General features: G+C 43.8%; 1 protein-coding gene across 3 annotated transcripts in view; it reads left to right on the top strand.

The window, feature by feature from the left end:
* Positions 1-492: 492 nt before the first annotated feature.
* TMEM185A (transmembrane protein 185A) overlaps positions 493-27,586 on the top strand; it is a 37,530-nt gene continuing 10,436 nt past the window's right edge. For all 3 annotated transcript variants that reach the window (XM_032397484.1, XM_032397483.1, XM_032397482.1), the window contains exons 1-3: positions 493-649; positions 20,461-20,637; positions 22,714-22,921. In XM_032397484.1, the coding sequence (XP_032253375.1) occupies positions 612-649; positions 20,461-20,637; positions 22,714-22,921 (423 nt within the window). In that variant the 5' untranslated portion in view covers positions 493-611. The remainder of the gene's footprint in view (positions 650-20,460; positions 20,638-22,713; positions 22,922-27,586) is intronic.

Genomic DNA, 27,586 nt, shown 5'->3' with positions numbered 1-27,586 from the left:
CTTGGGAGGGAAATTGAGATGCAGACTTGGGAGTCACCGACAGATCTAACAGGTGAAGCCTGGGATGAGAACGCCAAAATGCAACGAGTCACCGTGGCCACTATCCCCCTTCCCGCCCAGGCTCAGGGGAAACTTCCCGAAGGTAGCGCGGGCTAAGGTGACAGGTGTCTGCGAAGACCTCCCCGTGGGATTCCTGGGTGGCGCGCTCCCTTCCCGCAGGCCTGCGCCGAGTGGGCTTCCCCGCTCGGCTCTCCGCCGCCTCCCCCAGACTCCCCGTCTCTCCCAGCCTCCACGCACTCCCCGCCGTCCCCAGGACCGCGGCCTCCGGGCGCCGCCAGCCAGGAAGGCGGTGTCGCACGCGGCTCGCGGCACTTCCCGGGCCGGCGGGGCGGGGCTGGGGCGCATGCGCCGCTGCCGTACGGAAGCCCGGAAGGAGGGGCGGGAGGCGGTGGCTCAGGTTTCTCCGGGCGGCGGCGGCGGTGGCGGCGGGGGCGGCGGTGGCGGCGGCGGGGACGCGGCTCGCGCCGGCACCATGAACCCGCTGTAACGCGCAGGCAGCGCGGCGCGGGGGGAGGGGGGAGGAGGAGGCCGCCGCGGCGAAGTTCTCCGCCATGAACCTGAGGGGCCTCTTCCAGGACTTCAACCCGAGGTGAGGCGCCGCCGCCGGGGAGGCGCGGCGGGCGTGAGGCTGCGGCGGGCGGCGGGCGGCGGGCAGCTCCCCGCGGTGCGAGCGGCTCGCTGGGCAGTGCTTCCCGCTCCCGCGCCGGGTGCCTTCAGCGCCGCCCCCCCCCCCCCGACCTCGGCCCCGCGGGAACCGCGTTCCTCTCGGCCAGCCCACCCTCGCTGCTGGCCCAACGCCCCCTTCCCGTCCCCTCTTCCCGCACCCCGCTGCCTGCCCTCCGTTCCCCGCACCGGGGCCGTTTCGCTTGACCCAACCCCCCCCCCCCCCCCCCCCCAGCTGTTTCCTCCAGTTCCTCTGAGCCCTTGAGGTTTTCCTTGGATGTATGCCCACCCCTCGCTTGTTTGCTGCTTTGTCGAGTGATATCTGAGACGACGTTGAATCCTCGGAGTCGGTGTCAGGGTATGGCAGTACCTTACATAATGCCTCTGGGGTGAGCCTGACGATTTTCCATGCGCGGTTTCTCATCAGTCTTCACTGTAAGTTTATTTGCGGGAAGTAGACAGTATTGTCCTATTTCCCAGCTGGGGAATATCCAGTGGACAGTGTGGAGAGAACACTGATTAAGGAATGGAGCGCCTGTCCTTGCACTTGCCCAAGTGTTCTGTAACTCTGTTCCCTCCCCCAGGCTGTGTGCTCCCTGAAGCAGAGACTGTCTCCTGCACATCTCACTATCCCCAGCACCTCCCACGGCATTTGAAACAGAGCAGGCCCTTATAAAATGTTTGTGGAACTAAACTGAGCCAAAAGATCTGGATTGGGGACCAGGCCCCATGTGACTGAGTTACATACTCTCTGCTCATCTGAAAAAGAAGGAGTTGGCCTAATTGATCTTCTAAGTCCACTAGTTTGTGAAGGGAGTACCTGTTTCCCGTAGTTGCTGGTGGGAAGCTGTGCCCTCAGTCAGCCTTTTGTATGCTAGGTCCTATGCGAGGTGCTTCAGATGCTGGGAGGTTCCAGCTTGTGGACGGAGAAAGACAAGTAAATAGATGATTTACAGCACTGTGTGGTGTTGTAGTGTGGGAGCCCAGTGGACACCACTGCCTGGGCTGCTTGTGGGGGATGAAGGGAAGTCTTGGGAGAGATGGAGAGAGAGAGAGAGTATTGGGAGTGCAGTCTCCCTGGGGACAGTGCCATTTTAAGCTACAAGTCATTGTGGCTTCCTAGGTGCTCTACTCCTCTTTGAGCACTGCTGAGTTCATATTCTAGTCTGGAGTGCTAATGTCCCAGTCACAGTGCAGTCATTATCGTTGTTGGCCTTGAGGGCATTCTGCATCGAGGAGCATGTTGAGAGGAGGTAAGGGAGAAGGGACTGCAGCACCTTCCTCTGCTGCTCCTAGGGGTGAGGATTGCTCTACAGGGTAGCAGGATTGGCGCTGGAGTTGGAAGGGCCTTGTGTGTCTACACTGGTGAGGGTGGTAAGAAAGATAAGTAAAACCTGAATTGTTTTGTATCCTTGAGCCAGTCGCTTATCTGTTTTATCTGTAGAATGAGTATAATCTCAGCAGGATGGGAAGCCAAATTAATGATTGATTGCAAAGTGCTTTACACATAGATAGTTCCAGGACTATTTTGCAAGGTGACAGATAATTCAGAACCCAAGAACTGCCTCAGGTGTTCTAACTGGCTCACAATTGCCAAAGCACAATAGTGCTGCACAGAACATCCTTAACCATTTTCTTTTCCTGTAGCTTCTCCCCCACCCCCCAAAATTTGGTATATGAAAATTACAATGAAATATTAGGTATCTAAACAGATTTATAATAACCATCAATATATTTATCAACACTTTAATTCTACTGGGATTGAAATGCATCTCTAAGTTTAAAGACCTTTTATAGGGCGCCAATTTCCTGATACAGTGTTGCTTCAGTGGGAGTGAGCAGTGTTGCCTCACAGTGGTGACTGCTAAGACAGTGGTCAGGTAATATTGGCAAGTCTGATTTTTTAGCTAATGATGTGTCATGTCTCATGGGCACACCTAGTTTTTGACATTGTTCTTTAGTCTTGTTCCATGCTGAGGAGGGCCTTCTAGACAGCTGGAGTGCAAACCAGGGGGTGTAGACAGGAAGATACCTTGTGCCAGGGCCTCTAACCTTGGTGCTGCTGCCTTTATCCCTGCCTCTAATTTGGAGCCAGTTCAACATCTCCCTCCTACCCCAGGACCCTGGCACATGCTGTTCTCGTTGTCAGGAATGTTTCCCTTTCCTCTCCTCCTGACCTAGTTAACTCTTATTTATCTTTGAGATCTCAGGTCACTTGTTCCTTGCTGAGAGAAGCCTTTCTGACTTGCCTAAGTCCACTGATACCTGTTTATACAGTATCTGTAGCATGCTGAATTCTTCCATCATAGCACTTATTTGTACCCTTATATTTGTATGCTTATTCGATTAATGCCTGTCTCCCCTACTAAACTATAAGCTCCATGGGGCCAGGGCCGTGATTCTGCCCAGTATGGTATCCTGTATGCCTGCAATAGTACCTGACTTATTAAATATCTGTGGAATGGATGGATGGATGAATGAATGAATGACTCTCCAGAGCCTCTAGGAGAAATCTAAAATGGCTTCTTCCAATCACTGCTTTCCTGGTGGTGGTCTATGGCCTGGTCCTCTTTCTTCTCATCTTCCCTCCTTCAGAATGCAGCCATTCCATTAGAGAGACAGGAAAAACCATGACATTAAGGCAGAATGTGGCTGCCTTTACTTTGTGGATTATGTGTGTCACAAAAATAGTCACTATCATGGTTTTATGGTTCCCAAGGCATGGGCCATGGCTCCAGCTCTCCTTTCCAACCTTTTGATCTTGGTGAGTCTGAACCCACTGTTGTATTGCCCAGGCTCTGGAAAACTGCAGTAGCAGAGAATGATTCACAAACGTCAGCGCTCAGGTGCACAGGGCTGCCGGCTGACCCTCTGCCTATTTCCCTCTAGCAGAGAACTGGTTGATCGTGAGCTTCTTTTTAGTTACACGGGTTAAGACTCGCTGAAACAGGCATGTTGGACCCACCGAGTCCTTGTCTGAATGCCTGAGGCTTCCTAACATAACAGCGAGGGAGCCTTACTCATTGAACAGGCAACTACCAGCAGTATACAGAATTGGCGGACCGATTCTGAGGTGCTTGTAGGAGGTGGGGATTTGGGAGTAGGTGGCATTAAGCCAGCACCCTGGCCACACCATGGAGCCTTGCTGGAGTTGCTGGCTTGGAGAAGGCCCTTCAGCCCTGGTAGCCAGGCAGTGCCGGAAGGCTGTGAGAACTCTGCTAGGCTCTCTGAGTCATCGGCAGTGAGCTCCTGACAGTGAGGTGCATCCCACAGGTGCGCTGGACTGGGACGAAGGCTGAGGGCTGCTGCTCTGCATGTTCTGTCCTGTGAGCATGGAGTACTAAGGAGGTCAGTAGTGTTTAGAAAGTTCCATATGCTGCAACTTCTAAAACCATTCTATGTAAGTTGTCTCTTCTTTGAATTTAGGAAACATGGATGTGATTTCTGGTAATCCTTAACAAAAGACAGCTGCCTGGCCTTTACCAGTCATTTGTAAAATATTTATATTTAAAGCATTCATTCATCAAACATCTCCCGAGTTCCTACTGTGTGCCAAGAGATGTGCTAGGTGCTTTAAGTACAAAAATAAGTGAGATATAATTCCTCTCTGTGCTCAAGCCTGGCAGGAGAAGCAGAAATGGGAAGAGTAATTAGAATTCAACACAGGAAGAGACATTGCAGAGACAGGAACCAAATGCTGTGGGAGCACGCTGGGGCAGAGCCACCAATTCTGTCAGAGCAGTCAGGGAAGGTTCCACAGCTCAATCTCGAGGGATATAATTGTAGGGTTTTTTCAGACCAGAGGGCAGGAAAGGCAAGTTAGGAGGGACAGAGGATGCAGAGGCACAGGGTTCAGGAGAGGGCCTGGTATGCTCAGACAGTGGTGAAAGGTCAGTGTGGTGGCAGTGCTGCAGGTGGCACATGTCATATGATTTAAAAATAGTACCTGTAGTGTGAATGATTACTGCAAATATCATTTACATATTACTGGGTTTTTTTTAAAGCCACTCCAGATCCATTAGTAGTGAGCGTATGTTGATACTGTTCATGAACTACTCACCCACCACCCAAATGTCTGTTTATCTGTTGTTCTGTCGTCTTAAGCCACCCAGAGTAAGAAAAACCTCTCAATTATATTGAGGTTGTTATTAATAATAGGTATGACTTATGGGGCACCTAGCACGGGTTGGGCACAGTGTCGGTGCTTTCAGCGTTATTTCAGATCTTTTCAACAACCCTGCAAGTTAGATGATCAGCCCTTTTTCGCAGTCTTAGCGAGCTTGTGACTTCCCTTGAGTTGCACAGGCAGCAAAGGGCCAGGTCAGGATTCTAAAGTGAGTCAGTCGGTCTGCTTCTGAAGCTTGTGCTCGTTCCTGCGTGACATGCTACCTCTCTAATTTAGTGACAGGCCCGCCCATGCCACAATGGGTCCAATATCCCAAGGAGCCTTCTATTTATGAGTTGTGATTACGCAAAGCAAACCTTATATCTGAGCTTACACATCCAAATGAGTGTTATCCCTCAAAGAAGTTACTTAGGAAAAAGAGGAATATGTATATACCTATTCCACTGCTCATATTCCTTGTTACTCATCTGAAATTTCCTTTGGAGTCAGATTATAAATCATATAAGGAAATCCATCTCATTGCTTTATAATCATGGATCATTTTTGAACCAAAATAGTGCCACCTAGTTTGATCATACATCTTACTCACTAAACTTGGCTCTGACTGACTTTTGGCCATTTCCAAAAATCGAATTCACTCTCAGTGAAGAGTTGGCACCATTGAGGATATTCAGAAGGACAGACTGTAGGCTCTCAAGACGATTCCAGGAGGAAAGCTCCAAAGGTGGTTTGAGCAATGAAGTGGAATTAGCTCATTGCCTCTCAGGGGGACTCGAGTCCCATTTGAATGCGTAATTTCTGGTTTTAAAAATATCATTCCCATTACTTGATAATTACACACATATTTTTCTTGTCTGTGAGCTCTTTGAAGTCCAGGATATTGAGGCATTCAATAAATGTGCTGAATGAGCAGATGTTGAGAACAAATAGACATGTACCATTGGAGACTCTGTTGTAGGGGAGAGAGTGGGTGGGAGGAGTTTTAGATGGTTTCCTATGACTCTAGGAGTTGAGCTTCCCAGTATTGAGCTTGGGGTTTCTAAGTGCCTTGCCTGATCATAGGTTGTACTTGTACTAGAATTCAAGATGAAAGCCTTGAAAAGAACTTGAGATAGGTTCTTTATATCTAATGATTCGTACTTTGTTAACTATGGCCTAGTAGCGAGAAAAACGATTGCTAAGTGAGATTGTTACAACTTTTGTAGAATACTAGTAGCAGCAAAAAATAGGTAAAATTGATCATTTACACAGGGCTTCCACATCCCCCAGTCTTAGTGAATTAATATGTGAACAAACCCAGGAGGAGATAGGCTTAGGGAGAGAGTGATACCCCCTCCCCTCACAATTGCGTAGCTGATAAACTTCCAGCCTGGCCTCAGTCTAGTCCTCCTTAAGAGTGATTTGTTTTTATTGGGCTTTTGTGCTTTCTTATATCTTCTGGTTAGATGCTCTTAAACATTTTTCATCTACATAAAACCAGTTAAAATTGCCACTAGAAGAACTTAAATTTTGTCAGTAAGGTTCTGCTCAATGTAAGAGATACAGTCCCTTTAACAGTTTGGGAGAGTGTCAGCAGTTTGTCAGTTGGAGCCATTCTCTGGAGTTGTAGACAGAGAAGCACCCGCAGGGCTGTGTTAGCCAGAGCGTGTTTGCGCGCCGCGCGTGTGCACGCATGTGTGCGTGCTGCATTTAGCTGGGAAAGACTGATCGAAACTGAGTCCAGTTGCATTCTTTTGGTTTTTTTTTTTTGTTTTTTATTTTTAAAGATTTTATTTATTAGAGAGAGAGAACGAGCAGAGAGGAGGGGCAGAGGGAGAGAGAGAGAGAGAGAGAAGCAGACTCCCCGCTGAGCAGGGAGGCTGATGCGGGGCTCCATCCCAGCACCCTGGGATCATGACCTGAGCCGAAGGCAGATGCTTAACCGACTGAGCCACCCAGGCGCCCCAAGTTGCATTCTTTTGATTTGCAGAAAACAGATACTAGAACTTTTACACCAGAGTCCTCTCTTTCCTAGGTATGTTCTCTCCCTCCCTCCGTCCCTTTCCCTTCTGGGCAAAGTGGAGAGAGGGAATTTGAGCCTCAAGCAAGAAAGCTCCATATACATTTCAGAGAGGACACTAGCTTTGTAGTTTGACCCCTGTGAAACTATTTAGTGATTGTGTACTAACACTGCAGGTTGATAGAGTGGAATACATCCATTTTAAAAGTGTAATTGGAAAGTGAAATCGAGGAAGTAGTGGTTGATGCCACAATATCCAGCAGAACCTCTATTTGCTGGTTTGTGGAGAATTAAGCAAAGTCTATTTTTATACTTGGACTCTGGTCTAAATGTTTCTTGAAAAGTGAGTCAAAGTAGTTTAGGCTTTGTGACTTTTTTAAAAATAAATTTTCTTGTCACTGTGTTATTGCTGCATCATATTCTCTGCTTGCCAATCAGGTTTGGAATTCCCTCTTTGATATGCAGTCATCTTTTTTACTTGGCTCTCAAATGTATTGGTATAGTTGACATACTGTTCCTTCTCCCCCAATTACAAATGTGTGTATAAATTACATCTTCTAAAATTTCTGAGTATATTAATTTATTTGATCAACTTTGTAGTTGTTCATTTTTTCAAAGAACCAGCTGTTGTTGTTACTGATTAGTTCCACTTTTGTTTCTGTATTTCTGCTTTTAGTTTTATTATTTCCATATTTCAGCTCCTTTGGTATTTTTACCCCTAAATTTCTTACATAGAAGCTTAGTTCACTAGTTTTCCGTTTGCCTCTTTTTTTCTTTCTTTTCTTTTTTGCTTTTAGTTCCACTTTTGGAGTGGATATGTTTTCTCTGAGTCTTGCTTTGGCAGCAGCCTGGATGTTTTGATATTTTAGTTCGGTTTTACTAGTATTTTCAATATTCTCCAATAGTGTTCTGTTTCATCATGGATTTAGTCATTACTTAAGGAGGGAAACGAACATTTATTGAGTATTACCTGCTTGGCGCCAAGTCTTGCAATAGGGGCTTTCTGATAGATTATTTAATTCTTACCTCAGCACTGCCTGGTAGAGGTAGTAGTATCTGCATTTTGCTCATGAAGAACCGAAAGTTCAAACAGAGTTGCACAAATGATCTCTTCAGCTCTGCTGCACTGCTTCACAAGTGAACACTGAGAAAGATCCATATGGTTAGGCAATGTTAAATCCATTGTTGTCAGTTTATTATGAATTGTGTAGATTTTCTGCTTCCAGTCTCTGCCAATTATAATCTACCGTACATCTTCTGTGCCTTCTATGCCTTTCTTTTGCTCAGAAAATCTTCAGTGGCTTCCCATTGCCTATTAATAAATTCCAAGGACTTTACCTTAATATTCAAATCCCCCTACCTTGTTACCCCAGCATACTTTCCTCTTATTTCTCTGGTGCCTTTCCTCCTATCTGCCTAGCTCCTCACCCCCCAAGATTTACAATTTACTCTGCATGTTCCAGTCCCCTGGGATACAACAAAACTGTTTCATACTTTATACAATCTTATCCCTTTGTCTGGAATTCCCTGTCCCCAACTTACTGCCCAAATCCCACCTCCCTTCCCAGCTCTCCCAGAGAAACCAATTTTCCATGTACTGGTGTACGATGATACAGTAAGTTACATGTTGATAGATCACCTCCCTTTGTTCCTATTAGTCTTTGAGCAACTAAAGGGCAGAGACTTCCTTTCTCATTTTTATACATTCCTCTTTTTTTTAAAAAAGATTTTATTTATTTATTTGACAGCGAGACAGTGAGAGAGGGAACACAAGCAGGGGGAGTGGGAGAGGGAGTTTCAGGCTTCCCATGCAGCAGGGAGCCTGATCCGGGGCTCGATCCCAGGACCCTGGGATCATGACCTGAACCGAAGGCAGACGCCCAGCGACTGAACCACCCAGGCACCCCTCATTTTTATACATTCCTTACTTTGAAGGCACTCAAACAGTTTTTAATTTAATTTAATTTAATTTTTTAAAGATTTTCTTTAAATTGAAGTTAGTTAACATAGAGTGTATTACTAGTTTCAGGGGTAGAATTTAGTGTGATTCATCAGTTGCATACAACACCCAATGCTCATTACATCATGTGCCCCCGTTACATTTGTGTTTATTGTGTATCAGTGCCCATGATCCTTTTTCTCCCCCATCTGGAAAAATCTGTATGTATGTAAAGAAAGTGTAATTTTTGTCCTGCTACTTGACTCTCTCTATAGAACCATGCTATTTTTTGTTTACTGTAGTGTTCATTTCCATAGTTTACTTAGGAATTTTGTCTACTTTATCTGTGATTATTTAATAGTAGCATGTAGAAAGAAGCCCACAATGAAGAAATCTCTGTATATTCTTAATAGAAAAATGGTCAGATTATTGCTATCTTCTATGGCCAAGTTGCTAGTCTTCCATTGTTTACATTTTCATTGTTAGTCATTTCAGTATTTTAATAGTTTATCTTTGAAATCTACCAAATTACTATACTAGTAAACTGCTTCTCTTGTCCTTACCCAAACATGATAAACCTTTGTCCTCTACTTTCTTGTAGTTGATTTGACTTTTGATATTGGTTGCAAATGTGACTCTTAAATGCAACAGATTTAGATTTTATTTTTTAATCCAGTAAGTGAACTTTCTTATAATAGGTCTCTGGTAGGCAGAATAATGATCCCCCAAATATACCCACATCGTAATTCTAGAAACCTGGGAATATATTCCATTACATGGCCAAGAGGAATTACTGTAGCAGATGGAATTAAGGTTGCTAATCAGCTGACCTGAAAATAGGGAGATTATTCTGGATTCCCTGGCGAGGCTGATAATCACAAGTCTTAAATGTGGACGAGGGAGGGCAGAAGAGGAGATCAGAGTGAGTTGCTGTAAGGAGGACTGGACTCTCCCCTGCTGGCTCTGAAACTGGAGCAAGGGGCCATGAGCCAACGGGTTACAAGCAGCCTCTAGAAGCTGGTCAGGCAGGGAAACAGTCTTTTCTAGAGCCTCTGGAAGGATCACAGCTCTGATGGCACCTTGATTTTAGCCCAGTGAGAGAACCATTTCAGACGTTTGATGTCTGGAACAGTAAAGATAATGAGTTTATGCTTTTTAAACCACAAGGTTGGTGGTAACTTTGTATGACAGCAATAGGAGAGTAATACAAGAACATTTCATCCTATTTATAATTTTTCAACCCCAGTATTTGAAGTAGGAATTATATTTTTGTATTATTATCTGTTCTAAGTTTCTGTTTTTCATTTTTCATGGAATAGACCCTGAACTCTTAATTTCCTTTTAAATTACATCAAAAATTATAAAGTAATCACTTTCCCAACATTTTAAACGTTTTGGTATTTCTAGTATTTTCTTCAATTAAATAAAAAAAAAAAAACCTCTCTTTTAGGGAAGATCATGAATTTAGCTCAGAGGGTTTACTCTCCCTGCACCTCATCTATTTTTTGTTTATAGTTTGAAAATCCTTTAGAAAAATTTTACCTCCATGTATTATTTAATTTACCTATGAATCCTATGTTTACCATTGTCCTTGCATTTGTTAATGTTCTAATTCACTTATTTTTTTAAACAAAAATTATCTGTTTTCAAATCCATTGTTTCTGGTAATGATATGTGTAGCCATAGGCTTTGGTTGACAAATTGGTTCTGGTTTTCTAGTTTTTGCACTATTCCCCCCTGGGCTTTCAGAGAAGAAAAAGTCGCTTGTGCTGATTCCTTTCTCTGTGGTGATCACTCCATTTCTATTAGCTTGTGCGTCCCCCTCAAGCCTTTTTCTTCTCCAGTGTCTAGTGGTGAGGTCGTTCTTACCTTGGTGTCTTTCAGTGGTAGCTCTCTTTGTCTTTGTAGCAGCTCGTAAAAGCCTCCCTTAGTTTTGAGCATTAATAATCATAACTAACATGTATTCAGTGCAGCAGTTAGCAAACCATTTTTCACAGACCCCTGGGGGGGGCACTTGAGAACCTTTCTAGGGCTCTGCAAGGCCACAACTGTTTTCATAATACTAAGATGTTGTTTGCCTCTCTCTGGGTTGACATTTGCACTGATGGGACAAAGCAGTGCTGGGTAAACTGCTGCCACCTGAGCACAAATCAAGCCGGTGACACGAAACTGTACCAATAGTCACTGGATTCTTCAATGCAGTACGCTGGCAGTGGGAAAAAAAAAAAACAAAACAGCCAGCTTCCCCTAAGGATGTCCTTAAAGCATACAAAAATACCAGTCTCACTAAATACTGACCTTGAGTATACATCCATTTTAATATTCTGTGTGACAAAATAGGAAGAATGCAGAATGGCTGTCAGCTGTATACTGAAGTACAGTGGTTGACTCAAGGGAAAACACTTGTGGGGGCGCCCAGTTGGCTCAGTCAGTAGAGCGTGTGACTCTTGATCTCAGGGTTGTAAGTTCAAGCCCCACGTTGGGTGCAGAGATTACTTCAACAACAGCAACAACAACAAAAAAAACAAACAACGACAACAAAAAAAATCCATTTGTGTGCCTGGGCTGCAAGCTGCCTTTCTTCATGGAATACAGTTTTTACCTGGGAGGACAACTCACAGGCAAGACTATGGCTGTTTGTATTAGGACACTTGGCAGACATTTTCCTTGAAAATCCAAGTGAACCTGTAACTTGGAAATAACAGCACTGATATACAATAAACACAAATCTAACTTAAAATGTAAAAGAAAACTTGTTGGAGTGCCTTCAGTGTTTTCAACAAGGAGAACAACTGATGGTGTTTTTGCAAACAGTAAAATTTGAGCTTTCAAGGGAAAATCAGAATTTTTGAAAAGTTTTATCTACCCCCATGAACTTGACAGCCTCCCAATACTTACATATTTCTGATGAAATGGGTTATGACAACAACTAATGTGATTTTTGCCTTTGTATAGTGAAATGTGTCAGCATTTGAAAGATCTTTATTAGTGAACTAATATTTTCCAATCAACCTACATGGTATTATAATTATGCAGGGATAAAACATTCCTTCAAAGTGCCAGAGAGACCAATGGATTTTAATGTAGCAGACTACAAAAAGTTCAGTGATAGGGTTTCAGATTCCACATCACAGTTAACCTTCAGGAAACTACCACTGGTTGACTTTTGGTATCCTGTCAAAGAAGAATATCCACCATTATCTGAAAGAGCTATTAAAATACTCAGTTCATTTCTAACTACAAATCTCTGTGAAGCCAGATTTTCTTCATATGCTTGAACCAAAACAACATATTGCAGCAGAATGAATGCAGATGTAGATATTAAAACCTAGGTGTCTTTTATGAAGCCAGACATTTAAAAAATTTTCAAAACTGTACAAATTTTGGAAAATAATTTTTTTCATTAAAATTATGTTACTTATGTTAACATATAATGACTTTATTGTTATTTTTAAATGAATTAATAAATATTTCAAAAATAAGTTTAAAAATCTGATACAGTGAATAATAGTAGGTATAACCCATATAAACAAAGCTCTTTGGGTTCCTCAGTAATTTTTAAGAATGTAAAGGAGCCCTGATACAAAATATTTTGAGAACCACTAATGTAGTGCTTTACACAAAGCACTTTTCATATTCATTATCTTGTACTCACAACCACCTTATGAGGTATATATTACTCTGATTTTATACACGAGAATACTATGGCACAAAAAGGCAATATATATATTCCAGTTAGCAACCTTTCCAAATCTGATGGTCCTCCCACTGTGGTTTACATTCTTGGAGGTTTGCTTCTGAGTTGACTTTTGTAGGTCCCATCTCCTTACAACCTTCCCCTTTTTTCCAATTGAAGTTTCTTACATTGTTTTTCATAATGCAAGTACAGTACGTGTACCTTGAAAAAAAACTAGTCATAAGAATGTAAAGACTGTCCTTAATCCTCCCCACTGGAGATCATTGTTAATTCTCAGTGTGTATCTCTGCAGATGCTTTTCCAAGAATGTTGAATTATCAGTATAATGTCAGTATTAAAAGGACTTTGGGGTCAAATGTCAAATAGATCTTAGTGTGAATCCCAGCTCTGTGAACTGCCAGCTGTTTGGACAAGTTATTTAACTTCTAAGCCTTCGTTCCTCATCTGTAAAATGGGAACAGTGAAGGTGCCTCCTTCGCAAGGCTGCTGTGAGGCTGAAGTGAGATAGTGCATGAAAAGCAGCTCAGTCTTGACATGTCATAAACGTCCTGTAAATGTCAGCTACTAAGGGGGGGTGTGTACACATAGGTACATCAATAGATATGCCAGGTTTATTGAACTATATTTTACATGCAGTAAAATTTACCCTTTTTTAGTGCATAGTCCTCTGCATTTTGATAAATCCATCTGTTTGTGTAACCACCACCCAAAGAGCTAGATACAGCACAGTTCCATCACTGCAAAAACAATTCCCTCATGTCCCTTTGTAGTCAACTTTTTCCTCCCAGACAGCCACTGGTAACCACACTGATATATTTTCTGTATCTTCACTTTTTGCCTTTTCCAGAACATCAACTAAGTGGAGTTGTACGGTATGTTGTGTTTTCAGTTTGAGTTATTTTACTTAGCGTAGTGCATTTGAGGTTTATGCGTGTTGTTGCATGCATCCCTACTTTGTTCCTTTTTACTGCTGATTAGAATTCCATTGAACAGATAGACCACCATTAGTTTAACTGTTCACCAGTCGATGGACATTTGGGTTGGTGCCAGTGGCTATTACAAATAAAGCTGCTTTGAACATTTGAATACAAGTCTTTGTGTGGACATGTACTTTTCATTTTCTTGAGTAAATACCTAGGCCTGGGATTGCTGGGCCATAGAGTATGTCCTTTAAAAAAACTGCGAAAGTGTTTTCTAAAGTGGCTATACTGTTTTGCATTCTCAGCAGCAATACATGAGAATCCCAGTTGTTCCACATCCTTAGCAATAATTGTCTAAGTTGATCATTTTAATTTTAGCCATTGTGGTGAATGTGTCATTTTATCTTGTTATTTTATTGCATTGATATTGTATTTCCTTAATGCCTGGAAATACTGAGTATCTTTTCATGTGCTTATTTGCCTTTTATATAACTTCTCTGATGGAGTGTCTGTTCTTATCTTTTTTGGCCATTTTTAAATTAGATTGTTTTCTCATTTTTTAGTTGTAAAAGTCCTTTATATGTACTGGGTACAGGTACTTTGTCAGATATATGTTTTCAGAATAGGTTCTCCCAGTTTGTGGCTTGTGGGTTTTCATTTTTTAAATTGTCTCTTTTGGAGATTGATGGTTTTTAATTTTGAAGAAGTCCAGTTTTGTATCCCATCTAAGAAATCTTTTCCTAACGCTAGGTGGCAAGTGTTTTTCCCTCCTTTGTTTCCTAGGTGTTTTATAGTTTTGGCTATTATGTGTAGGTCTGGGATCGATTTCACATAAATATTTGTATGAGCCATGACGTTAAGAGTGTAGGTGCATGTTCCTTATCTATCCATCTGTTTCAACACCATTTGTTGAAACACAATCCTTTCTCCATTGAATTGCCTTGGCACCTTTGTCAAAAATTAACTGACCATATATGTATGAGTCTGTTTTTGGATTCCATTCTGTTCTCTGTATCTCTCCTGATGCTAATACCACATTGTCTTGATTATTGTAACTTTATAATAAGCCTTGAAAGCATGTAGTATAGATTCTCCAACTTTGTTCTTTCTCACAATTATTTTGCCCATTATGGGTCCTTTCATTTTCACATAACTTTTAGAATCACTATGTCAGTTTCTACAGAGGGATTTTCATTGGGATTGTGTTGAATCTTTAGAATACTTTGATGGGTGTGGTAGGCTAAACAATGGCTGTCAAAGATAACCACTTCCTAATCCATGGAACTTGTAAATATTACCTTCTGTGGCAAAAAGGTGAATATTAGCTTATGTCATAAAATATGTGATTAAGTTAAAGATCTTGAGATGGGGACAGTATCTAGGATTATCTAGGTGGGTCCTAAATGCAATCATGGGTTTCCATATAAGAAGGAGGCAGAAGGACGTACTATTAACACAAGAAGGCAATGTGATGTGAGCAAAGAAAAAGATTTGAAGATGCTGCACTGCTGGTTTTAATGATGGAGAAAGAGGCCTAAGGAGTGCAAGGAATATAGTTATAGAAACTGAAAAAGGCAAGGAATGGATTCTCCCCCAGGTCTCCAGAGGGAATGGGTCCTGCTGACACCTTAGTGAAAATAGTGAAATCTATTTTGGACCTCTGGCCTCCAGAACTATAAGAGAATAAATGTCTATTATTTTAAGCCACCAAGTTGATGGTAATTTGTTATAGCAACCATAGGAAATTAATACACAGAGTATTAAATCTTAACAATATTCAGTTTTCTAATCTATAAACATGGTATATCTCTCCGTTTATTTAGATCTTTAATTTTTCTCGATAGTGTTTGGTAGGTTTCAGTGTACAAGTCTTGCACGTATTTTGTTTATTTCAGTGTTTCATATTTTGATGATTGTAAATGGCAGTCTTTTCATGAGCTTTTAATTTTAGAATAGTTTTAGATTTATAGGAAAGTTGCAGTAAATGATAGGTTTTTTAAAAAACGATTTTATTTATTTATTTGACAGAGACAGCGAGAGAGGGAACACAAGCAGGGGGAGTGGGAGAGGAGGAAGCAGGCTTCCCACGGAGCAGGAAGCCCGACATGGGGCTCGATCCCAGGACCCTGGGATCATGACCTGAGCCGAAGGCAGATGCCCAATGACTGAGCCACCCAGGCGCCCCAGTAAATGATAGCTGTTTTTTTTTAAATCTCAGTGTCCAATTTTTCATTGCTAGCATAAAGAAATACAGTAATATTTTTTGTACATTTACCTTGTATCCTGCAACTTTGCTGAATTCACTTATTTGATTTGGAAATGGGTTTTTTTTTGGGTAGATTAGCGAGGATTTTCTACACAGATAGTCATGTTGTCTGCAAATATCAGATTTACTCCTTCCTTTCAATTCTTTATTGCTTTTATTTCTTTTTCATGTATTATTGTTATGGCTAGACCTCCAGTACAATGTTGAATAGGTGTATTGAAGTGGAGGTCCTTGCCTTGTTTCTATAGGGAAAATATTTAGTCTTGCACCATTAAACATTATTTTAATAGATACCCTTCTGTTCCTAATTTGTTTAGAGCTTTTATATTGAATGGGTAGTGAATTATGTCAAATGCTTTTGCTGAAACTGTTGAGATAATCATTTTTTTTCATTCTGTTAATACAGTGAATTACATTATTCGTTTCAAATGTTAAGCCAAGCTTGCAATCCTGACTAAACCACACTTGGTCATACTGTAATATCCTTTTTTATATTGCTGGATTCAGTTTGATAATTTTGTTAAAAGATTTTTATTTATTTATTTAACAGAGAGACACAGCGAGAGAGGGAACACAAGCAGGGGAAGTGGGAGAGGGAGAAGCAGGCCCCCTGCCGAGCAAGGAGCCTGATGCGGGGCTCGATCCCAGGAACCTGTGATCATGACCTGAGCTGAAGGCAGACGCTTAATGACTGAGCCACCCAGGCACCCCAGTTTGATAATTTTTTTTTTTAAAGATTTTATTTATTTATTTGAGAGAGAGAGAGTGAGCACGAGAGGGGGGAGCGGGAGAGGGAGAAGCAGACTCCCCACTGAGCAGGGAGCCCGATGCGGGACTCGATCCCGGGACTCCAGGATCATGACCTGAGCTGAAGGCAGTCGCCCAACCAACTGAGCCACCCAGGCGCCCCCCAGTTTGATAATCTTTAAAGGGTTTTTGCATTTATCTTCATGAAGGGTATTGGTTTATAGTTTTCTTTCTTGATCAGGTTTTGGTATCAGGGTAATGCTGGCCTCATAAAATAAATTGGGAAATATCCCTCTCCCATCTTTTTCTGTAAGAATTTGTGCAAAGTTGGTACTATTTCTTCTTTATGTATTTGATAGGTTTTTTTTCAGAGCTTGACATTTTCTTCGTGAGAAGGATTTTAACTACAATTTTAATTTATTTCATAGATATAGGGATGTGAAAGTATTTCTTCTTGTGTGAACTTTGATAATGTCTTTCTTTCAAGAAATTTACTTGCATAAAGTTGTTCATAATATCCCCTTCTAATCTCTGTAATGTTTGTAGGATTTGTAGTAATGTCCCTGCTTTCATTTCTGATATTGGTGATTTTTGTCTACTATTTTTTTCTGATCACTCTGGCTATAGGTTTACTATTTTTCTTGATCTTTTCAAAGAACCAGGTTTTAGATTCATTGATTTTTTTTTTCTGCACTTGTATTTATCATTTCCTTCCTTCTGCATACTTTTTAAAATTTCCTTCTCTTCCTAGTTTCTTTTTTTTTAAAGATTTTATTTATTTATTTGAGAGAGAGGGAGCTGGAGAGAGTGCAAAAGTAGGGGGAGGGGCAAAGGGAGAGGGAGAAACAGACACCCCACTGAGCACCTGAGCCAAAGGCAGATGCCCAACCAACTGAACCACTCAGGTGCCCCTCTTCCTAGTGTCTTAAGGGGCATCTTAGATCATTGACTTTAGATCTTTTCTAACGAAAACATTTGATGCTATAAAGTTCCCTTAAGTATTGCTTTAGCTGGAGCTCACAAATTTTAGTAAGCTGTATGTCTGCTTTCATTTAGTCTGGAATTTTTCAGATTCTCCTTGTGTTTGTTTTCTTTTACCTATGGATTATTTAGAATAGTGTTATTTAATTTGCAAGCATTTTGAGAATTTTCCAGATATCTTTATGTTGTTGATTTTTAGTTTAATTTCATTGTGTATGGAGATTTACTTTGTATGATTTTGATCCTTTTAAATTTGTTGAGTCTTGTTTTATGACCCAGATTTCAGTCTGTCTTGGTGAATATTCCATGTGCATTTGAAAGGAATTTGTATTCTGCTGTTGTAGGAGGAATGCTTTATCAGTATCAATTAGGTCATGTTGGTTGATACAGGTTTAGTAATTTCTATGTGTTCTATCAGTTATTGAGAGAGAAGTGTTAATTTTCAATAATAATTATGGATTTTTCCATTTTTCCTTAATATTTTCTACATATATTGTGAAGCTTTGTTATTAGGTACACAAATATGTACAGTTGTTAGATCCTCTTCAACAAATTGACCTCTTTATCATTATGAACTGCCCCTATTTGTTCCTGGTAATATTTCTTCTTCAAAAACATACTTGTCTTATATTGTGGCAGGCAGAGTAGCCCCCCAAAGATATCCAGGCCCTAAGCCCTGGAACCTCTTACTGTCCTGTTACATGGTAAGGGGGACTTTGCAGAAGTATCTAAGGTTATAGTACTAGTTTCTATTGTTTCCATGACAAATTACCACAGATTTAGTGTCTTAAAACTACACAGAACTTATTATCTCACATTTCTGTGGGTCAGAAGTACAGGTATACCAGGGCTAAGTTGGGTTTTCCGCTTAGAGTCTCACAAGGCCCAAATCAAGGTGTGGGCAGCATTCCTTTCTGGGGCTCTGGGGATTCATCTGCTTCCAGACCCTTTGGGTTGTTGTCAGAATTTAGTTCCTTGCGGTTGTAGAGGTGAGAACCCCATTTTTCTTGCTGGCTGTCAGCAGGAATCATCCTCAACTTCTAGAATCTGCCTGCATTCCTTGGCTCATGGCTCCCTTCCTCCGTTTTCAAAGCCAGCAAAGGCAGGTTGAATCCTTCTCATGTTTAGAATTTTTCTGACTTCCCCTTCTAACCCATCTCTCCGCTTCTGCTACATCTCTCTTGACTCGTAGGCCTCCTTTTTCTGCTTTTAAGGATTCATATGATTACATTGGGCTCACCTGGATAATCTAGGTTAATCTCCCTATTTTAAGGTCCCCTGATTAGTAACCTTAATTCCATCTACAAAGTCCTTTCTTGGTAGTGCCTAGATTAGTGTTTGATTGAATAACCAGGGGACAGGAATTTGGGGGAATATCTTTAGAATTCTGCCTACCACAGTTATGGACTTGATAGGAATAGTATCCTGGATTATCCAGGTGGACCCAGTCTAATCACGTGAGCTCTTAAGCAGAGAACTTTTGCTGGAAGCAGGAGCAATGTGGCAGAAGGAGAAGTCAGAAGAAGTCTAAGTGTGAGAAAGATTCAGTATGCTGCTGCTGGCTTTGAGATGTAAAGGCTTCCTCAGAGAGAGCCCTCTAGGATCCAAGGGCAGCCCCGAGCTGACAGCCAGTGAAGAAACTGGGATCTCAGTCCTACAGCCACAAGAAACCAAATTGCCAGCAACCTGAATGAACTTGGAAGCAGATTCTTCCCAGAATCCCTTGATAAGAGCCCAGCCAACTGACATCTTGATTTCAGCCTTATAAGCATCTGAGCAGCAAAACTAACCAAGCTTGTCTGGACTTCTGACATATATAACTGTGAGATAATAAAGTTGTATTGTTTTAACCTGCTAAGTTTGTGGTGATTTGTTAGAGCAACAGAAGACTGAAACAGATATTAATATGTCACTCCAGGTTTCTTTTGGTTAGTGCTTGCTTGGTATAACTTTTTCTGTCCTTTTAGTTTTAATCTGTGATTTTATAGACAGATGAAGTGGGTTTCTTTTAGATAGCATATAGTTGTCCTGCTTTTTAATCCAATCTGACAGTCCTTGTCTTTTAACTGGTAAACCGTTTACATTTCTTGTAATCGTCAATAGGGTTGGGTGTTAACTACCTTCTTGCTGGTCCTGGGAACTGCTTCTAGGCAGTAAGCTGGAGCAGTAATTAAACTCACTTCCTTCCTTTCTTTCTTTCTTTCCTTCCTGTCATCACAGTCCTTTGCTGGACACAGCCTTTGTTGTCCAGTATCTGAAAACTCTTGTCTCCTATATTTTGTCCAGTTTATTGTTTAAGGTGGGAAGAAAAGCCCCATTCCTCTTACTTCATCAAAGCTAGAACTAGAAGTCCTCAACAGTGTAATTTCTAATTAATATTTTAAGGACATCCTCTTCAGGAAGTCCCTTTTATGTGAAATGTGAGTGTGTGTGTGTGTGTATATAATCTGTTCAGTCACAGAAAGTATAATACATGTACTAAAATGTTACTGTATCTGAACACGGCAGATTAAAAATGCCATATCTTTTTAAAAATAGAATCAAATAATTAGCCAGTGACGAAACTTGACCATATCCTAAACATGTCAGCCTTTTTCAGTCTCCATGTTTTGGTACATCTAGTTCCTTCTGCTTGGAATGCTTCCTCATCTCAGTCTTTCTTGCCTGGCAGCTTTCCACATATCTTCTGGAACCAGCTCCAGGGGCATCACTTCTCTGCTTCCTAGTGCCCCCAGACAGAATCCAGATTTGTTCTTCTGGGTTCCCGTCACGCTCTACCCTCGCACCATTCTGGCACACACCATGCTGTATTAAAAGTCTGTGTTTCTGTGTGGCCTCCCTCCTACCAGAAAGCCCTGGAAAGCAGGGAACTTATTTTAGTCTCCTTTATGTTTCCAGAATCCCCTAACACAGTATGTCTACTACGTAGAGCTTTTCAATATATGATTGTTGAATTAGTGACTCTTCACACGTGCTCAAAAATACTGCTGTTATGACTCTCCCTTTCAGTATCACATAGTTGTAAAAATGAGTCATCTTTAATCATTTTACTTTTCTCCTAGTAAATTCCTCATCTATGCCTGTCTCCTGCTGTTCTCTGTGCTGCTGGCCCTTCGTCTGGATGGCATCATTCAGTGGAGTTACTGGGCTGTCTTTGCTCCAATATGGCTGTGGAAGTTGATGGTTATTGTTGGAGCCTCAGTTGGAACTGGAGTCTGGGCACGAAATCCCCAATATCGGTAATACTGCTTTATAAAACCCACTGGTCTCTACCCTGAGGGAGCAATATCTTGTTTTTCACTTTTGACTAAGGACTATTTTTTTCAGCCTATCTGGGGTTTTATAAGAACTATAATATAGGCAAACTGAGTTCTCTTCTAAGTAGTTTAAAAATTAGGGGTTTGATATGCATTTTTAAATAAAAGCAGTGTCGTTTGGGGTGCTTGAGATCCTAGCCAGCCCACAAAAGCCAACGTAATAGAAAATGCATCCAAAATATCGAACTGTTGTATCATGCTGGGCTAGGAAGTATAAAACTATCATGTTTGCAGGAGCAGTTCTATAAAACAGAAGCCTGGCTTTGGTCATCAGGGATATATCTGTCTCCAGTTCAGTCCTGGAATTGGGGTTCCCCTTGTCCCAATCTCCTAGTCCTGGGGTTTTAGGACCGTTAGCAGTATGTGTGTTGGGAGGGTAGCTTGGCCAGGAAACAGTGTGTCGCTGAGACAGGGCAAGATGAGGCCCAGATGCTGTGAAGGAGAGCAGAACCTTTGGGGGCCAGGCAGAGGGGTAAGCTTTACCTTCAACCCCTCTGTGCCTTTCTTCTCGGCTGCTGCAGCTCTTTCAGGTTCCTGGAGTTGGCTCAGCTCCGGTGTGCAGCCTAGTGCTGCTGGGCCCCAAAGAGTCTCTTCTCCCTCTCAGAGGCTGGCACTTCAGAAAGGGAAAAGGGACACTTGAGGGGCTATTCTCAACCCTCAGCAGGAAGACGGGGAGGGAAGGAGTGCCACGTGGGCAGCTGCTCACGTGCGAGAAGGGCAGGTATGTGTATGTGTCACATACATTGCCACAGGCATAGCTGAGAGCCTTAGAGTAGTCCTACAGAGAGCCTTGGCAGATGGGGGACGTGTGTGTGTAGCTGTTTGAAAGTCCTTAGACTTCCTTTTTTCTTTTTTAAGATTACCTGTTCAGCTGGCAAAGCTTTTCTTTTTTATGAGATATTTTCAGATATCTAATATTTATGACTCAAAGAATGAAAAGTTAAATAACTAAACATTTTAGGTTCCACTAATTGATATTGAGAAGCTATTTGAGCTTTGCCCTGTTGGTTTAATTTAAGATTTTTAGAGCGAGAAAAGGAACTGTGTGTGTGTAGTTGAATGTAGTGAGTGTGCAGGCATGGCCATTCGGCGTTCACGTTCTCCGGTGGGATGTTGGTGGGTCCTGCACAGGTGACCACTGGCTTCATGTTCTCTGTGTCCTAACCTCAGGTGTATTTATCACCAAGAAGATACATCATAAATGTTTATCTGTATTTTGAATGAAACACTGTAGGCCTTCCAAATGCATTTTTTAAGCATTTCCCTGTTTAGCAGCCTAATTATTTTTCAGTTGTTAATCTGATGAGTTCCTGCATGGTACTTAAACAGCTAATTAACCTGATTTTGTTTAAAAACAGTTTTAACTGCTCTTCCTTCTCTTTCATCTGCAGGTGTTAATTCATCCTCATGGAATAGAAAGGAAAATAAAAAGACGTTCATAATTTTATCGGCATTTTTAAAATAGCACCTAACAATAGTTACTATATTTTCTTGAAATATAACCCACACTTATTCATAAAGCTAGTTATTTTTATAGTATTGCATGAAATGTGATTTACATGGTTTTTAATTTGTTGAGAGATGAGGATCATGAGATTTAAGGGATATTTGTCCGTTTTTAGTAGTAGAAGCAATCAGCTTGAATAATCTTGGAAGTAGTTTAATTTAAAGTTATGAACACAAGCATTTATGTTTACTGTCAGGGGAGTAATAACTCTGGCTGTCACTTCTGAGAATGTCATTATCCAGTTAAAACTTTGTCTGGTTTGATTGTAATGTTCATTTATTGTCATGTAGTAGTTCTTTGGCGTTTGAAAGATTGCCTATTAAAGATTAAGTGTAAGTTCGCTTTTTACCTAACTTCCTTTGCTTTTTGTCAGATTTATAAATATCGCTCATAGTATCAACATAAGTTGGTATTTGACCTGGACTGCCTGCCTGTTTTGGAGATTCTGAACTGAGTATTTTTCTTCTTCTTCTTCTGATGTCTCTTTTTAGAGCAGAAGGAGAAACGTGTGTGGAGTTTAAAGCCATGTTAATTGCAGTGGGCATCCACTTGCTCCTGTTGATGTTTGAAGTTCTGGTCTGTGACAGGATTGAAAGAGGAAGCCATTTCTGGCTTCTGGTCTTCATGCCGCTGTTCTTTGTCTCCCCGGTGTCCGTTGCAGCTTGTGTTTGGGGCTTTCGACATGACAGGTCACTAGAGGTGAGATTTCATATATTCAAGAATGTTTTAAAAAGTAAAATCTTTTGGTCTGTTATTGTAATGTACATTTCTTGCCCTTTGTTAGGAAGAGATTAGTCTGTAACTCTGGATTATGGTATGTAAGGAAACAAAAGCTGATGGAAATAATCATGGTTCTCTTTCTTGACTTAGAACGCAGGCTCCGTCCAGCTCCATGGCTTTCCCTAGTCCCCAGTGTTGGTCAGGCTTCTCCTGAGAAACAGAGCCAATAGGAGAGGTGGGGAAAGGGGGGGGGGAGGGAGGAAGGAAGGGAGGGAGGGGGAGAGAGAGTGCAATTGATTACTTTTAAGGATCTGGCTCATGGACTGGTGGGGCTGACCAGTCTGAAATTCATAGGGCGGACTGGTAGGCTGAAGATGCAGCCCGAGCTGATGCTGGCGTCTGGAAACAGAATTTCGTCCTCTCCAGGAAGCCTCAGGCTTTCTAACTCAGTCGATGCAACCACCCACAGTCTCAAGGATGGTCTTTACTGAAAGGCAGTCCTTTCACAGCAATACCTAGACTCGTGCTCGCTTCAGTAAGCGGTCCTGTGTAGCCCGGGCACACGGGCACCTCAGAGTGAGCGCCGCGCCACCGCAGACCCCGTGATCTAGCGTTTCATCTGCTCCCCAGTTCGCTTCGAGCCCTTTGTGCCTCGACATAGGGGAGACGCAGCTGAATCAAAAAGCGGCGTGAGCAGTCCTAGTACCAGTACGGAAGGTGACGGCAGGTCACATTTCTTGAGCACTTACCGTGCGCCGGGCCCCGGGCTGGTTTCTTCCCCGGGCGGTAGTGTCCTGGTGAAGTAGATGCAGCGGCCACCCCTGTTTTACGACAGGGGAAGGGATTTGTTCCTGGCCATTCGTTAAGGGGCAGGGCCGGGGCCAGGATCACATGTCAGTCAGCCTGACCCCAGAGCCTGCACACCGAACCGCACAGAAGCTGAGGGCCCAAAGCCCTACACGGATGGGGCGAGGGGAGAACTGGATGCGAGGGAGGCTTGGCTTTGAGCTGGGTGAATAACAAGCGGAGGAAGGAGAGTGGCAGTGGGGCTGGAAGGCTCCCATAGAGAGGGCTGGTGAGGGAGCAAGGCTCTGTGGGAACCCAATGGAACAGGACCCTGAGCCCTGAGCACCAGGACGCTTAGTCTCCACCGGGGAGAGGGCAAGGGCACAGGGGAGCGTGGCCAGTCCCGCAGCAGCGACCATGGAGGGAGGGCCATCTGAGGGCCCACCTCCCCCCCCGCCTTCCTCAACCCGGCCACTTGTCTGCAAGGCCCCTCTGGCTGCTTTCCAGGGGGACGAACACTTCTTGAGGGAGCACAGTTTGGAAAAAGATGTCTGAAAGATTCCTTGGGTGACAGTCCTGAGAGCAAGGTTGGGAAGCGCAGAGACCCTCCTCGCCCCCGGGCAACCTGGTACCTGTCAGGCCTCTGCATGGTGCTCCTCCCCGCTGCAGGCAGACCCTCACCCCTTCCGGTTCCTCCGGGCATTTGCTCCTACGTCCATCCACGCTCTGTCTGGTAACACTGGGCTCTCGCATCTGAAAGAGAAAGCAAAACGACAGCAGCAAAAGCTTCTCAGTCCTCTGTCTGGCTCTTGTGCCTTTCTCTTCGTTCACAGAAAGGCTCCCTCCAGCAGAGCCCTTCTGACCTCTGGCTCCCCGCTCAGCTCCCCCACTCCCAGGACACTGGCCAGATCCAGTGGGCCCTTCCAGTCCTTTTTTTCTGGCCACCAGGCACGCTGTGGCTCCTGACACTCCTGGGCCTTTGACTAGACTGGCCCCCTCTGCTTTGGCTCCTTTGTTGCTGCTTAGGATTCTAGGCTTGGGCATTTTCTGTCCTCACTGTGCGTACTTGTGAGCCACACTGCGGATGATCTTGCTTACTTCCTGTCTCCACTGCCACTTCCATGCTGTCGCCTCCTGAATTCACGTGGTCGGACTCAGGTTTTGATGCCAGCTCTGGACTCCTTTTCCAGCGTCGCCTGACTCCGTATCTCTGTGCTGGTCAAGGCACCATTTCCACCCGTTGCCTTGCGTGGTTTCTCTACTACCTGTGCGGGCGGAGCCAAACCAGGCTTCAGAAACCATTGGCAAAGGCTTACATAAAACAGAGTCACTGAGCTCACACATTCCAGGAGTCCCTATTTGGCTCAACATTTCTTGGTGGGGGAGGGACATGTGCCGGTGGCCTTCTGGATAGGAAATGTTTTGTCGAGCAGGACCGTCTTACGCATTGCAGGACGCCTCTGCCTGACCTCCGCCCACTAAATGCTGCTGGAGGGGCTCTCCCCATAAGTGTGTGAGAGACCCAGGGGCACCCCTGCACCGTTCCTAGCCTCTTCCTAGGGCAGGGGCCGTGGCGCCCAGGTCAAAAAGCACCGAGAGAGCCATCTAAATGTAGCTGGATAGGGACTGAGGAGGAAGTTTAAGATACATGTAAAAATTTGGAACTTTGTTTCTTAGAAAGTAAAAGTATATACAAGGGCCAGGATTACATTGGGCATGAACCCATATTTTCCTAATGTGGAATTACAAAAACTAAGTCGTTCATGTAGTCACACTGGGTGTTCCTACCTAGGGGAAGAAGCGCCATGTCCGGAGTCGAGCTCCCTCTTGGTGCTTGTGTCCCAGGAGGAAGAATACTACGTTTGCTAGGGGTGCCTGGGGATAGGCTTGCACAGAGACATGAAGGAAGAGTGGGGTTTGCCAGGGCGCCCTGTGCAGGTGGGGTAGGGGATGATATTTTCCAGACAGAGGGACTCACACATACAAAGGCGTAGAGGCAGGAGAAAAATCTGTCATGCTGAGTGAACTCTGGTGACTGCAATGTGACTGAAGCATGGTTTTGCAAGATGCAAAGACTTCTAGAGATGGATGTTGGTGACAGTCGCACAACAGTATGAATGTACTTAGTGCCGCTGCTGAGCTATACAGCTAAAGATGGTTAAGACGGGAAGTTTTCTGTTGTGTGTATTTTACCACAATAAAAAAAAAAATTGCCTGGAGCATGAAGTGGAAAGAGAGTGGTGGGAGTTGGGGGAAAGGAAGGCTGTAGAGAGAAACTGGGCCACGTAGGGGCCAGATCCTCAGTCCTCAGGCATGTGCTGAGCTCTGCCGCAGGCCGCCATAGTGAACTCCCAGGGCACCATGGGATAGTGGACATTTTTGAGGGAAAAGCGATGATACCCACCAGCTGTGGGGATACCTCCAAGTAGTTTACAGTTTTATTATTAGGTCACCCTACATTAGTTTTGATGATACTGGAGAAGAAGCTGGGTTGTTGGCAGTTGCCGCGAGGAGAAGGTCGTGCTGTGCAGAACTCTGTGTGGAGAACAGCTAATGAGGATGGCGGGTGCGGCGCCCAACAGGCACGCACGACCTCATGGGAATTAGTCGTGGTTATTTAGGAGTGAAGTAAAAATCATATTTTTCTTTTGATTTATGGGAGTTATTATTTTTTTTTAGATGGCTACTTAGGACAGGAATACTAAGTTTAGATCTAATTACTTAACCCAGTGGAACTGTTAAGGATTTCTTTCAGCCCAGAGGCCTCGGAAAGAATTGCTCCCTCACAAAATGCCCTGTGAACGAGAACTCGGGAAGCTCTGGGCCAGATCAGACGGCTTCCTGTGATTTTCATTTTGTAGGCAGTGGCAAGCCACGGAAGAGTAGCGAGTGCTGCCGCCAGAAGGAAGACGGCCTGGCGGGTACTTGGGAGCAGAGAGCCTTCCAGACTAGAGGCTGGGAGGCTAGTCAGGGGGCTGTTGGAGGCATTGGGGGGGGGTGTGGCTGGTGAAGAGAGAAAGGCCTGATGAGGCAGTAGTCGTCGGGCTGGTGGAGAGGACAGGGCGTGGTGACGGAGCATGCAGGAGTGGGAAAGGAGGAGATGGTGCTTGCTGGTGGTGTGGCTTGGGTCCTTGGGTCGCTGGGCCGCCGCGGTGCCTTACAGCAAGGGAGGGGGGACGGGGTGAAGGTGTGAGGGGCTAATGGACTCAGTCTAGGACTGGCTCTGGCTGAGGCACCTCTGGGAGAGCTGGGTCTGGGCCACAGCAGGAAGGCTGAATCAGAGACAGAGCCGGGTGGAACAGCCAGCAGGAGGCCACCCAAGCTGGGGCTGGGTAGACAGCAGGGCGAGCGAGGGGAAGCCTGTGTGTTCGTGTCCGTGTCTCTCCAGTGCGGACAGAAGACCAAGTTGAAGGCTCTGGGGGGCATCAGGGTTCAAGGAGAGGAGGAGACTGAAAAGGAGCTGCAAGAGCACCAGGAGGAGGGCGAGACTGCGCCGGGCTCCTGGAAAGAGATGCCACACAGATGCCCCGTAGGATGATCTGACACAGGTGGTCTGATGCCGTAGAGGTTACTGACGACCTTGACGGAGCAGTTGCCAGTGGTCGGGGCTGGAGGCCGGATCGCAGTGCTGGGAGCTTGGAATGGGGAGGCCACGGGCTGGAGCGTCCACGCTGTCTCACTGAGCTGGATGGTAACAAAGTGCTAGGGCTGGGAGCGGATGCTGGCTCCAGGGAGGGAGGGGCTCATTTGGTCTTGGGGCTCTTTTGTGTTTAATGGGAATGAGTTGAACTTGTGTCTGTGCTTCTGGGAGGGATCAGTGGAACAGGAGAGGTTAACGATGCAATAAAGAATCCGTAA

This window comes from Phoca vitulina, unplaced genomic scaffold (genome assembly GCF_004348235.1).
Source record: "Phoca vitulina isolate PV1807 unplaced genomic scaffold, GSC_HSeal_1.0 scaffold99, whole genome shotgun sequence".
NCBI classification, from domain to species: Eukaryota; Metazoa; Chordata; class Mammalia; order Carnivora; family Phocidae; genus Phoca; species Phoca vitulina.
This window is presented reverse-complemented; position numbering and strand designations above follow the sequence as displayed.